At 37.0% G+C, this 14,165-nt stretch overlaps 1 protein-coding gene across 1 annotated transcript in view; it reads right to left on the bottom strand.

Annotated features, from left to right (window-relative positions):
* NUBPL (nucleotide binding protein like) overlaps positions 1 to 14,165 on the bottom strand; it is a 340,415-nt gene that overhangs the window by 117,586 nt on the left and 208,664 nt on the right. Inside the window, exon 8 of the mRNA XM_043980572.1 lies at positions 2,866 to 2,959. Within this exon, the coding sequence (XP_043836507.1) occupies positions 2,866 to 2,959 (94 nt within the window). The remainder of the gene's footprint in view (positions 1 to 2,865; positions 2,960 to 14,165) is intronic.

Genomic DNA, 14,165 nt, shown 5'->3' on the forward strand with positions numbered 1-14,165 from the left:
CTGAGTTCAAATCTGACCTCAGACACTTAACACTTACTAGCTGTGTGACCCTGGGCAAGTCACTTAACCCCAATTGCCTCACTTAAAAAAAAAAGTTATGAAAGCATCATGATTTTGGCCCACACTGTAGTACTCAGAATATCAGCTATACCAATAAGAGAAGAAAAAGAAAGTGAAGGAATCAGAATAGGCAATGAAGAAACAAAATTATCACTCCTTGCTGATGATATGATGGTATACTTAGAGAACCCTAGAGAATTAACTAAAAAACTATTTGAAATAATTAGCTTTCTCAAAGTTGCAGGATATAAGATAAACCCACATAAATCATCAGTATTTCTTTATATGACCAACAAAGCCTAAAAGCAAGAAATAGAGAAATTCCATTTAAAATAACTGTAGACAATATAAAATACTTGGAAGTGTACCTGCCAAGACAAACCCAGGAACTATATGAACACAATTACAAATAGTTTTCACACAAATAAAATCATATCTAAACAATTGGAAAATTTCAATTCCTCATGGGTAGGCCAAGCCAACATGATAAAAACACATTTCTATCTAAACTAATTTACTTATTCAGTGTCATACCAATCAAACTACCAAAAACATATTGGACAGAGCTAGAAAAAAATAACATCTGGAAGAACACAAGATCAAGAATATCAAGAGAATTAACTTTTAAAAATACAAATTAAAGCGGCCTAGCAATACCAGATCTCAAGCTATATTATAAAGCAGTAATTATCAAAACTATCTGGTACTGGATAAAAAATAGAGTGGTAGACCAGTGGAATAGATTAGGTACATAAAATACAGTAGTAAATGACAATTGTAACTTAGTGTTTGATAAATCCAAAGACCGAAATCTCTGGCATAAGAACTCACTATTTAACAAAAACTGCTGGGAAAACTGGAAAACAATAGGGCACAAACTAGGTGTATACCAACATTTCACAATATATACCAAGATATAGTTTAAATGGGTACACAATTTAGACATAAAGGGTGATACCATAAGCAAATGAGAAGAGCAAGGAATAGTCTACCTGTTAGCACTAGAGAGAAGGAAAGAATTCGTGACCAAATGAGAAAGAGAGAGAGAGAGAGAGCATTATTATTATGAAATGTAAAAGAGATAATTTTGATCATATTAAATTAAAAAGCTTTTGTACAACCAAGATTAGAAGGAAAGCAGAAAGCTGTAAAACAATCTTTATAACAATTATATCCGATAAAGGCCTCATTTCTCAAATACATAGTGAACTGAATCAAACTTATAAGAATACAAGCCATTCCCCAATTGATAAAAGGTCAAAGGGTATGAACAGGCAGTTTTCAGATGAAGATATCAAAGTTATCTATTGTCATATGAAAAAGTGCTCTAAATAACTTTTGCTTAAAGAAATCTAAATTAAAACAACTCTGAGGTACACCCTCATATCTACCAAATTAGCTAATATGACAAAAACGGAAAATGACAAATGTTGGCGAGGATATGGGAAAATCAGAACACTAAGGCACTGTTCTGGTTTTCTTTTTGTTTTTGTTTTTGTGTGTTTTTTTGGTGAGGCAATTGGGGTTAAGTGACTTGCCCAGGGTCACACACCTAGTAAGTATTAAGTGTCTGAGGCCAGATTTGAATTCAGGTCCTCCTGAATCCAGGGCTGGTGCTCTATCCACTGCACTACCTAGCTGCCCCACTAATGCATTGTTGATGGAGTTGTGAACTGATCCAATCATTGTGGAGGCCATTACCCTTTGATCTAGCAACACCACTACTAGGCCTGTATCCCAAAAAGATCATGAAAAAAAGAAAAAGGGCCTACATGTAAAAAACTATATATAGAAGCCCTTTTTGTTGTAGCAAAATATTGGAAATTGAGGGGATACCCATCAATTGAGGAATGGCTGAAGAAGTTGTGGTATATGAATGTAATGGGATACTACTGTGAAATAAGAAATGATGAGCAGGCAGATTTCAGAAAAACCTGGAAAGACTTGTGTAAATTGATGAAAAGTAAAATGAGCAGAACCAAGGAAACATCATACACATATCAGCAACACTGTATGATGATCAACTATTGAATGATTTAGCTCTTCTCAGCAATACAACAATCCAACACAAGTACAAAGGACCCATGATGGAAAATGCTATCAACATCCAGATAAAGAACTGATGGACTCTGGCTACAGATTGAAGCATACTTTTTTCACTTACTTTATTTTTTTTCATAGTTTTTCTTTTGATCTATTGACTAATATGGAAATGTTTTACATAATTTCACATATATGACCTATATCAAATAGCCTACCATTTTAGGAAGAGGAGAGGAGGGGGAGGGAGAAAAATCTGGAAGTCACAATCTTGTAAAAATGAATGCTACAAATTGTCTTGATATACAATTGAGAAAAAATACTACTTAAAATTTTTATTGAGAATTTGATAAGTAATTGTCACCTTTCATTTAAAAACATGGTATTTTAAAACTAAGAAGATAATAAACATAATGAATGGAATCATCTTTTATAGCTGACTTCATCTTCTTAGAGCAATGGGCACAAAAGGATCTCTTTTAAGTAAGTAAAATTTTAAGAAATCAATTTTCCTATGTTGAAAACACTGTTTTATCACTCTCCTTCCCCCTTTCCTTTCATCTCAATAATTCTGAAAGCTTCCTTAGTTTGCTATGTGATTGGTTCTTTGTCACGATGGGGGAGCCCAGCAGGACTTTAGTGGAGGCATTACTTTTTTTTAAAGATATAAAAAATGTCTGCATGTCACAAAGAACTCCCCCACCCAATATTTCACATATGGCAATCTACAAATATCACAAATCAACATAAATTTTTAAAATTTACCTGAAATAGGGATATTCTGAGAGACAGATAACTGCACATCTCCTGTTCCTGGTGGCATGTCAATAACTAAATAGTCCAGCTGACCCCAGTCTACCTATAAACCAAAATGAACAATATATTAAATAACAGTAGCATATAACAGCTGAGGAAAGCTTAGTGAAATTAATCATGGTAGTCCATAGCTACTAAAGAAAGAAATGGCAAATGATTTGCCACACTTTTCATATCTTGCCTTTATGGAATGGTCAGGAGTAATTTCCAAATGGCTCCATGTACTGAGGGTGAACTCATCACAAAATTGGCTCCTACTTAAGAAAATACTTTACTTCTATTTCATCAAACATTTTGGTATGACAACTGAAAAGTATGGTCTTTTTTTTTAGATCACTTTGTTTTGGTGGTTTCTCATTCCCAATGGAGGGCAACAGCAAAAATTTAAAGTGGGAAATTTACTTATAAAGGTAATGCTGCACGTAACTTTTAAAAAAATGATGGAAGGTAAGCATCTTTCAATACACTTGAATATTAATGTTTCCATTTTTCAAATGGTAAGCTGTAGATAACACCAGGGGTAAATGAATCTCATAGCCAGTGCTATGAATACTAATCACTCCCATTTATTTAGCACTTTATGGTTCCCAAAGCACTTTCTTCAGGAAAACCCAGTGAGTGAAGCAGTGGTACAAGCATTATTATCCCCTTTCACTTTTGAGCAGTAAAGCGATCTGCCACTTTGATACTTACTACCTATGTGACTCTGAGCAAGTTGCAGCTGCACCTCAATTTACTCACATGTAAAATGAAAGGGTCAAACTGGATGGCCTCTAGGTCTATACCCTTCCACCTCTACATTTATTAAAAGTGTATCATTCTCAAGCATTTCAAAATAAATTATACATGAGTAGTCATGGAAAACATTCCCATTCTGGGGCAGCTAGGTGGCGCAATGGATAGAGCACTGGCCCTGGCGTCAGGAGTACCTGAGTTCAAATCTGGCCTCAGACACTTGACACTTACTAGCTGTGTGACCCTGGTCAAGTCACTTAACCCCAATTGCCTCACTTAAAAAAAAAAAAGTGTATCATTCTGGTTATCCTCAGAAATCAAAAGTCACTTTTTTCTTGTAATCTAGAACAGTGATATCAAACTCATAGAAACAGGGGCCACCAAACCATGCATAAGGATCCCTGCAGGATGCATATCGACTTAGAAAACCACATATTGACATTAGCTATGTTTTACTGTATTTTTATTTATTTTGTGCGATATATCCCAGTTATATTTTCATCTGGTGCAGGCCGCCTTGGATTATTAATAATATAATTTCCTGAAACCTAAATCAAAATGAAAACTCAGCAGCTACATTTTCTCAGGTAAAATCCCACCTCCTGCAAGAAACCTCTTCAAATTCTTCTTAATGCCACTGCCTTTGAGATCATCTCCAATTTATCCTGTATAGATCTTGTTTATGCATAATTAGCTATGTTTTCTCTCCCCATTAGATGGTGAGTCCCTAAGAGAAGGAACTATTTTTGCTTCCCTTTGTATCCTCAGTGCTTAGCATTAAGTTAGTGCCTGGAGCTTCATAAATGCTTGTTTACTTGACCTTTCTGTTAGTATATTTTGATGGTGTCACTAATTGAAATATTAGAAGGGAAAAAACTGACAACAAATTACAACAAAGTAGAACATACTACAAAATAGAAAACCAAAAAGCAATCCTTAAATGACATTAATGACAATAGTAAGGTACCAGTGTAAATGGCACTTTTAAATTTATTACCTCATTACCTTTTTATTCAGCCTGGCACATAGTAGGCACTTAATAGATGTTTACTGATGGATTGATTGATTGATCTTGTGAGGCATCTATTTATCTATATGATGCAGTGTAGAAAAAGCACTGGGCCTGAAGATAGATCAGGTCTCACCACTGACATTATGTATGTGAACTTGGCCAAGTCACCTAAATTCCAAAAGACTCATTTTCCTTATCTCTTAGACTTGATAGACTCTGAGGTCCTTTCTACTTCTAAATCTCCTATCTTAAATATCTATCTCCACAGACATACACATATGCTGATATAAACGTAGGCATATACAGACACACCCTTGAATTCTAGTTTTCAGATCCAAATTTTATCATATTATAAACTGTGAGACTTGGTGTACCATAAAAGGTACTGATATGATGAACACCAATGGACTTTATTCTCAATACAGAGCACTTGGCTTAGAAAATAGGTAATAAAAGCAATGTATTCCAAAGACACACTATGCCTATGGTCTATTAAACTATTTCAGAAGATGATAAAAAAGGATCATTTTCATTTTATATTGACTGAATTTCAGAACAATTGCTCCCCAAAAGGAACTTCCTCTAGGGTAATTGGTCTCTAAAAGCTGCTACTTTTTGCACAGAAACACCCTGGTACTGGCAGACTAATGTGCCTCTGTGTTTCAGGGAACATCAAGTGACTGGCACCAACAAGTTATCATTGTTGTTCCTTGGCATTTAATCATATTTATCTGTTTGGCTCCAGTTTCTCCCTCGTTAAAAGAGAAATACTGTCAAGGCCCCATGGAACCCAAAATAGTCCTCTGTTCTAGCGATTATCTCCTGATTTTAAAATATAGGAGTAAAGAGAACAGCTTAGCTCCAATCAACTTTCATTAATACTGAGCTATACTGGCTGCCAAAAACCTTCATTTCTCTTAAAAGGTGAACAGAAAAGTAGTGCCTTTAATATAATTTGAGGTCTCCCCAGATCCTGCTTATCCTTTGCTTACTCATATAAATTAGGTTTTACTAATCACGTAAGAATAAGTATCAAAGGAAAGTAAACCATTTCAGCTACTTCAAAGTTCTCAACAAGTCTAAATTTCTTATAAAGAAACTAGAAATATTTAAGTCAACAATAAAGGGAATATTTTTAAATGAAAACTTCTGAAAAGGTTTTCACTATTTTAAAATGTTCAAGCCAACAACTGTAAAGAAGCCCCAAATAAGTCTTAGCAACAATTTCTATTATTTCATTTAATCCAACAAGCAATTATTAAGCACCTTTTATATATTAGGCACTGCAGACACAAAGACAAAAAAAAAAAATAAAACAGTCCCTGCCCTCAACAAACTTTCATTTTACTAGGGCAACACAGCAAATACATAGATAAAGCAATATAAAACATGGTTTTCATGACACTGCTCTGTGATTGTTCTCTTCCTAAGTTGGACCAATTCTCCTTGGTCTCTTCTGCAGGATCATTTTTTGTGTCCCACTCCTTATGTGTGGATGCATCTCAGGCTCTCTCTCTCTCTCTCCTGTCCTCTTTACAATTCTCTTTTTTAATGATCTCATCAGCTCCCATGATCCAACTATCATCTCCATGTAAATGACTCCCAAATCTACAATCCATCACTCAATTTTCTTCTGAGCGCCAGCCTGGAGATTCTAATTGCTTGCTAGATATCTCCAGCTGCCTACTCAAAAACTCCATCTGGATATTGCATAGGCATCCCAAACTCAACACATTTAAAAAAAAAAAAAAGGACTCAAATTACCCCTTTGAATCCATACCCCAACCCTTCATACTTCTCTAGTTCTGTTCAGGGTAGCATCATATTTCTGGTCACCTGAGTTCAAAAATTTTTAAATCATCCTTGACTTTTCACTGTCAATTGACTCCTCCATAATCCAATCAGTTGCCATGATGTAGATTTGCTTCAACATTTCATGCATCTATTACTTTCTCTATACTCACAGAACTCTTGGTTATCCAAGTCCTCATTGCCTCTCAACTAGACTATGCCAACAGTCTCATAATTGGTTTTCTTGCATCTAATCTCTCCCATCTCTAATCATATTCCATACAATTGCCAAACTTGATAATTCTACTCATGTCACTCCTCTTCTAAAAAGGGTCCAGTGGTCACCAACTGCCTCAAGCATATAAAATGCAAATTCCTCCAAAATTTAAAAGCCTCTGTAGCCTGAAGGTGTGTGTGTGGGGGAGCTATCTTCCTCCCAGAACCTCCATTTAAAGTAGGTCCAAACCACTTAAATATTCAATTATCTTTGGGATGCCTTCTTAGGTATTTTGGAATTTCTCTATAATAGCCCAGAAATCCCTTTACACTAAAATATCATTCCACCCCTTGACTTCACATATTGTAACTATACTCCAAACCTATGATATCTTCCCCCAACTGCCTGGTTCCTTCCAGAATCTCCATTTTAAGAAGGACACCCAGGCCAGCCCTGTCTTCATTCCTCTGCACCCTGCAATCCATAATGCTCTTTTGCTGAATATCTCCTTCTCTTCCCCCTTTTCCCATTAGCTCTACCAACTCTCCATATATAAAGCTACACAGTTTAACTTTATTGAATCCCTTATGATTTCTCTTTTATGCTTAACTTTTTATGCTTCCCTTGAGTCTTGCATTTAAAAGTCAAATTTTCTCTGGTCTTTCAATCAGGAATGCTTTTGGAAGTCCTCTATTTAATTAAACATCCATTTTTCCTCTAAATGTGGATTCTAATCTTCCCCCTCCCCCCCAGTTTTGGGGAAAACTGACTAAAATCACTGATAAATTCACCAAGAGTTTAGGCTTTTAAGGGTTTATTAAAAGATATGAGATGGTAAAGATAGAGAAAGATTGGGGCAGCTAGATGGAGCAGTGGATAGAGCACCGGCCCTGGAGTCAGGAGTACCTGAGTTCAAATCCGGCCTCAGACACTTGACACTTACTAGCTATGTGATCCTGGGCAAGTCACTTAACCCCCATTGCCCTGCAAAAAAAGAAAAAAAAAAAGATAGAGAAAGATTGAGGACAGATTTTTTATAGCATGGAAATCCTAGCCTTCATAACCCTCCCATGTCACCAACCAAAAGAGGAAGTAAGCCCTCAGCCAGCAGACATATCCTACTTTGTGTCCACCTCCCAGAAATGGGAGGCTCTTCAAGTTGATTGGCTGAGAGCGGTCTCCAGAAATGGGAGGCTCTTCAAGTTGATTGGCTGAGAGCGGTCTCCACAGTTCATAGCCTCTGAGAGCACACTCTCCTCAGGGCTGGCTAGTGGCTAAAATCTAATCACCTTTAAGTGGGTACTTAGTAGTTCCTCATTCACACCCAATTCAAACACTACTAAGTCAATCAAGTCGGACTCCTGGGCCTCCACCACATTCCATTATCTTACCATACCTTGAAGGATTATACTCCATTTTGCCATTTTGCGGGCTAAATGATTCTTCATTGTAATGCCAGCTCTTTTTGCCTCTGAGCAGGTCATTTTCCAAGTCCTTTGGTTCTTTAATGTGGTAGCTACTAAATCATGTGTGATCCTGACTGTGATTCCATGGTATTTGAATAGTTTCCTTCTTGCTGCTAGAAATATTTTCTCATTGACCTGGGGCTACTGGAATTTGGCTATAATATTCCTGGGATTTTTCATTTTGGGATTTCTTTCAGGTGATGATTGGTAGATTCTTTCAATTTCAATTTTACCCTCTGGTTCTAGGATATTGGGGTAGTTTTGCTTGATAATTTCTTGATATATGTCATAGCTTTTAGGTAATGCAATAATTTTTAAATTATTTCTCCTGAATCTATTTTCCAGGTCAGTTGTGTTTCCAATGACCTACGCACATTTTTCTTCTACTTTTTTCAGTCTTTTGACTTTGGGTTTTTTTTTGTTTTTGGTGTTTTGTTGGGGTTTTTTGCAGGGAAATGATGATTTAGTCACTTGCCCAGTGTCACACAGCTAGTAAGTGTCAAGTGTCTGAGGCCGGATTTCAGGTCCTCCTGAATTCAGGGCTGGTGCTTTATCCACTGTGCCACCCACCCCTGACTTTGTTTTAATGCTTCTTGACATCTCCTGGAGTCAGTAGCTTCCACTTGTCCAATTCTATTTTTTTAAGGCATTATTTTCTTTAGTGAACCCTTTTTTCATTTGGCCAATTGTGCTTTTAAAGGAGTTATTTTCATCAGTGAATTTTTGTATTACTTTTTCCATTTGGCCAATTCTGTTTTTTAAGGTTTTATTTTCTTCAGTATTTTTGTGCCTCTTTTACCACGCTGTTAGATTTTCATAATTTTCTTCCTTTGCTTTAATTTCTTTACCTAATTTTTTCTTTAACAGTCTTATTTGATTTTGAAAATTCTTTTTTACTCTTTGAAGAATTTTTGTTGTGCTGATGGCCAATTCACATTCTTTTTTGCCTTTGAGGCTTTGCTTATAGTTGTTTTGACTTCACTGGCTTCTTCTGAGTTTGTGTATTGTTCTTCCCTGTGACCATAATGGCTTTTCATGATCAGTTTCTTTTATTATTGCTCATTTTCTCACCCTATTTATTGATTTGGAACTTTTTTTGAAATGTTGGGCTCTTTTTCCAGTGGGGAATGAAGAGGGAAATATGGGGCTCTGTCTCAAGCTTCAGGTTTTTTATGTTTGATTCTACCTTGTCTTTATTTGAGGTTTTGCCCATCTTCCTGGACCTTTGGTGAAATAATTCCTTAACATTTTTATTTAAAGTTTTGAATTCCAAATTCTATTCCTCCTTCCCTCTCTTCCCCTCCCCCCCCAAGATGGCAAGCAATGAGATTAAGGTTAATACATGTAGAATTATGTAAAACATTTCCATATTAGTCATTTTGTACAAAACTTGAATAAAAGGGGGAAAAGGAAGTGAAAAATAGCATGTTTCAGTCTGTATTTAAAAAATATCAGTTCTTTCTCTGGAGGCAGATAGTATGTTTTCATCATTAGTCCTTTGGGATTATTTTAGATTATTGTATTGCTGAGAATAGCTAAAGCTTCAGGTTTTTTGCACCACTGTTTTCAGAGCTAGTTCTGAGGGTTTGGAAGTTTTCATTGCTTCCAAGTAGGTGTGATCACTGCTCTCTTGGTCTTCACTCTGTTCTTACCCTGGAAGAGCCCCTGATCCCTTGAGATTGCAATTGATAATCCTCCTCAGGGCCCCTCCTCCCTTGGGACTAGAAATGGTACTGTTTCTCCTGGTCCCTGATCCTTGGGGCTGGAAGTGAAACTGCCCCATGGGGTTTCAACTCCCTCTTGACTGAAAGTGCTTCCCTCCACCCTTGAAATATGACCCATGGGGGCAGCTAGGTGGCGCAGTGGATAAAGCACTGGCCCTGGATTCAGGAGTACCTGAGTTCAAATCCGGCCTCAGACACTTACTAGCTGTGTGACCCTGGGCAAGTCTCAACCCCCATTGCCCTGCTAAAATAAAAAAATTTAAAAAAAAAAGAAATATGACCCAGAAGTGGATATAGGCAACAGAGTTGTCAAACAATATGTAACCCTGTGCCCAGTGCTAGCTAGCACCTGTAATCTCTTTTTCATTTGGATTTGCTTTATTGTGTCTTGGTTTCTCATAAAGTCACTGGCTTCCATTTGTTCAATCCTCATTCTTAGGCAATTATTTTCATCAGAGAGCTTTTGTACCTCCTTTTCCATTTGGCCAATTTGACTTTTCAAGATGTTGACTTTTTTCTCATGTCTTTCCTGCATCTCCTTCATTTCTCTTTCCATTTTTTCCTCTACCTCTCTAACTTTATCTTCAAAGTCCTTTTTGAGCACCTGTATGGCCTGAGACCAATTCATATTTTTCTTGGAAGCTTTAGATATAGGGGCCCTAATGTTGACATCTTCCTCTGAGGGTGCACCTCAGTCTTCCTTGTTACTGAAGAAGCTTTCTACGGTCCTCACCTTTCTCTGTCAGCTCATCTTGCCTTTCTTTTACTTGACTTTTAGCTCCTTAAAGCGGGGCACTGTTTCCAGGCTGCAGTATCCCAAGCTTAAGAAGTTCCAGGTGGTATGATTTAAGGAGAATCAGGTTCTTCACTAGCCCAGCCTGTTCCCTGGTCCTTAGATGACCCCAGACCAACTTGCTAATCAACCAGCTTTGTGTGTTGTAGTTGTTAGCTCTGACGAACCTGTGCCCCTCCCCCACCTGGGCCACTGCTACTCAAGCCTACCTCCTGGTTCTCAGCAGGGGTGTAAAATCCAAGTTCTGCCTTAGCACCAGCAAAGACCCCTGTAGTCTCCCCCCTGCCCAGGGCTCAGCCCAATCACCAGACTGTGAGCTTAGTTCCAGACAACACTGGTGCTTCAGCTGATTCAGAGGCTCTGGGGGGTCTCCTTCTCTGGTGAGGCCTTCCTGGGACTGGGTCTGTGTTAGGGTGACTGTGGGGTTGGGCTCCACTCCTGTGTTAGCACAGCAGCTCCCTCCTTCTGACCTTCCAAGCCGTTCTTGGTTAGAAGATGATTTCAGCACATTCTTCTGTGAGTTTTGCTGCTCTGGGCATTTTCCTATGGCATTATTTGGATGTTTTTTGGAGCGATTGTGTCATGAGTTCGAGAGCTCACTGCCTTTCCTCCGCCATCTTGCCAACTGCTTTTGCCATCACCTGTAATCTCTTTTTGATCAGTTGCTAGGTCCCCTTATCATCTCTGGCTTAGGAGTTACCAAAGCTACTGCTGTTTCTGTCTCTAAGACATTGTGCTACCATTGGTATTTGATCCATATGGACTCCAGGCCAGCCTCTTTTCCTATGTCACAGATTCCAACCTCCTGTGTCGTCTTTGGCTAGAAGAATGGCTCACTCTGACTTTTTATTGGCTCTGCCACTCCAGAATTTGGTTTGAGGTACTATTTTAAAGTTGTTTGGAGGAGATTGTTGGGAGAGTTTCACTGAGTGCTTCTTTATGCCACCATCTTGGTTCCACCCCAACCTCAATTTCTTCATCTACAAAATGAGGGGATTGTACCAGAAGGGCTCTAAGGCCCTTTACAGCATTGTTTCTATGATCCTATGTTCACCCCTAGTACAAACAGGAAAGACTCTATTACATCATAGCATTTAAGGGCCAGAAGGAAACTTAAAGAGCATCTATTCTAACCCTCTCATTTTTCACTTGAAGAGATTGAAGTTCAGAAAAATGAAGTGACTTGACCAAGGTTACAAAACTATTTAGTAACAGGGCCAGAACTAGAACCCAAGTCTTCTACATATATACATGTCTCCATTTGTGGAAAAGTTTTTACCACTTTTTAGGATAAGATATTATAGCCTAAAATTCATTAAGGGGTTTCTTGGTACTTACTTACAGAAAGGTTGAATATTTAGACTTCTGCTCTTATTTTCCTTAAGTAGTAACAAAGACCACCCTATTAACCTAAACTAAAGGGTGCTTAGAAAGTGCATTTAGTATCAATATAACTTCTGTACAGTTAACACTGAAGGAAGGACGTTTATAGAAAATGAAATCTTTGGGATGAAAGTTTGGTTTCTAGGATTTAAGGTCAATACACACACACACACACACACACACACACACACACACACACACACACACCAATCTCAGGAGAGGAAAGGTGACTGTGAATGACTCCAAAACCAGCTATTTTAGAGCCCCATTAAAACCACATATAGTGGTGCAGCTAGGTAGTGCAGTGGATACAGCACTGCCCCTGGATTCAGGAGGACCTGAGTTCAAATCTGGCCTCAGACACTTAACACTTATTAGCTGTGTGACCCTGGGCAAGTCACTTAACCCCAACTGCCTCATTAAACAAAATAAAAAGAAAAAAGAAAGAAAAAAACACACATATAGTTACCCTTGACAACATTACATAGCCTGAGTATTGTTTCATTCCCCCAAACCTCTACCATGTCAACGGTTATTCCAGCTTGTCCCCTTTTTCCAATGCATCAACCATCTAATCAGGAAACCTATTTTTATTTCAAGGGGGTTATAAGTTAGGACTGGTAATAGAAATAGCAAAATGAAGATGGAAAGTGGGACACACTCCTATCCACTAACACGCCTGAGACTTCTGAAAAACTTTTAGTGCTCCTACACCCTATATGAATTATTTTACTAACCTTTTTAGTACTATGAAGCATTTTATATATAACATATATGTAACAGATTCATATAATAATTTAACATCTCATGTAGTAGTTCACAGTGGTACCTATAGTATCACAGACATAATAATCTAATTTTAATTATTTAGATAGTTTAAGTAAATAATGGAGGGTCACAATTCCTTTTTATTATATTGTGACTTATTTAAAGACATGTCACATTGCTCACTATTGCATGATATTATAAGAGTCTATTATAATATACAGCAAGAGTCATATGGTTGCCATGGAAATCTTGATTCTGAATTCCTTAACTTTGTTATTAGGTTTCAACATCCTATCATCAAATTCATACTTTATTTGAAATCAATGAGGTTCACTCTCCTGCCTTCTATAAATAGAAAATGTTGTATAGGTAGCTGTTTGAATTTAGGTGAACATGGTATGGCATCAGACCAAAGAATGAAAAATAAAGTGTTTCAAAAGAAAAATTTTAAAGTATCTGCATCTTTTTGATCAAGTGATCTTTGAAACTGTCCTAATAGATTTTATTCACTATACTTTTCTTTTGAAAAAAAAATTCTATCAAAGGAAAGCCAACTGTGATAAGTCATGGCCATATATGTACTTAGATTTTATGAAGTTATAATTCATTATTATGTCTTGGATTTAAAATTCTTCTTCAGTCACTTTTGTAATAAAATCAGAATAGGAATAAGGGGACTTGGCCAAAAAAGAAGAAGAAGAAAAAAAAGAACAGAAGGCAGGATGGGCACAAGTGAGACCATAGGCACCTATATATAAAAAGTACCTCAAATTTATTTGTAAGAAATTCACTTTAGAGAGAAACAGAATCCAAGTGTAGGAATTCACATTTATCCCTATTAAATTTTATGTTACTAGATTCAGTTCATCTTTCTGGCCTGTTGAGATCATTTTGGGGCACATAGCACCAGAGATGGAGAGAGGAAAACCTGATAAAATTCCTGTCTCTGACATTTATTACCTTCATGACCCTGGACAAGTCACTTAAATCTTTCTGAGTTTTTATATCCTCATCTGTAAAATGGATATTATAATACCGATAGTACCTGCAAAACAGTATTACTATAGAACTCAAATAAGATTTGCAAAATCATATATATATATTATATATATATATATATGATTTTGCAAATCTTTTCTTTTTCTCTTTATTTTTTGTTTTACATTTTAACTTCTGAGCTAACTCTCTGTCTCCTCACCCCGAACTAGAGAAGGCCAACATTTGATGCAGATACATACATACATACATACATACACACATACATACATACATACATATATACACACACACACACACACACACACACACACACATATATATATATATACATATATATAAAACCATACTATGCATCCTTCTA

Source organism: Dromiciops gliroides, chromosome 2 (assembly GCF_019393635.1).
Source record: "Dromiciops gliroides isolate mDroGli1 chromosome 2, mDroGli1.pri, whole genome shotgun sequence".
In the NCBI taxonomy this organism is placed as follows: domain Eukaryota; kingdom Metazoa; phylum Chordata; class Mammalia; order Microbiotheria; family Microbiotheriidae; genus Dromiciops; species Dromiciops gliroides.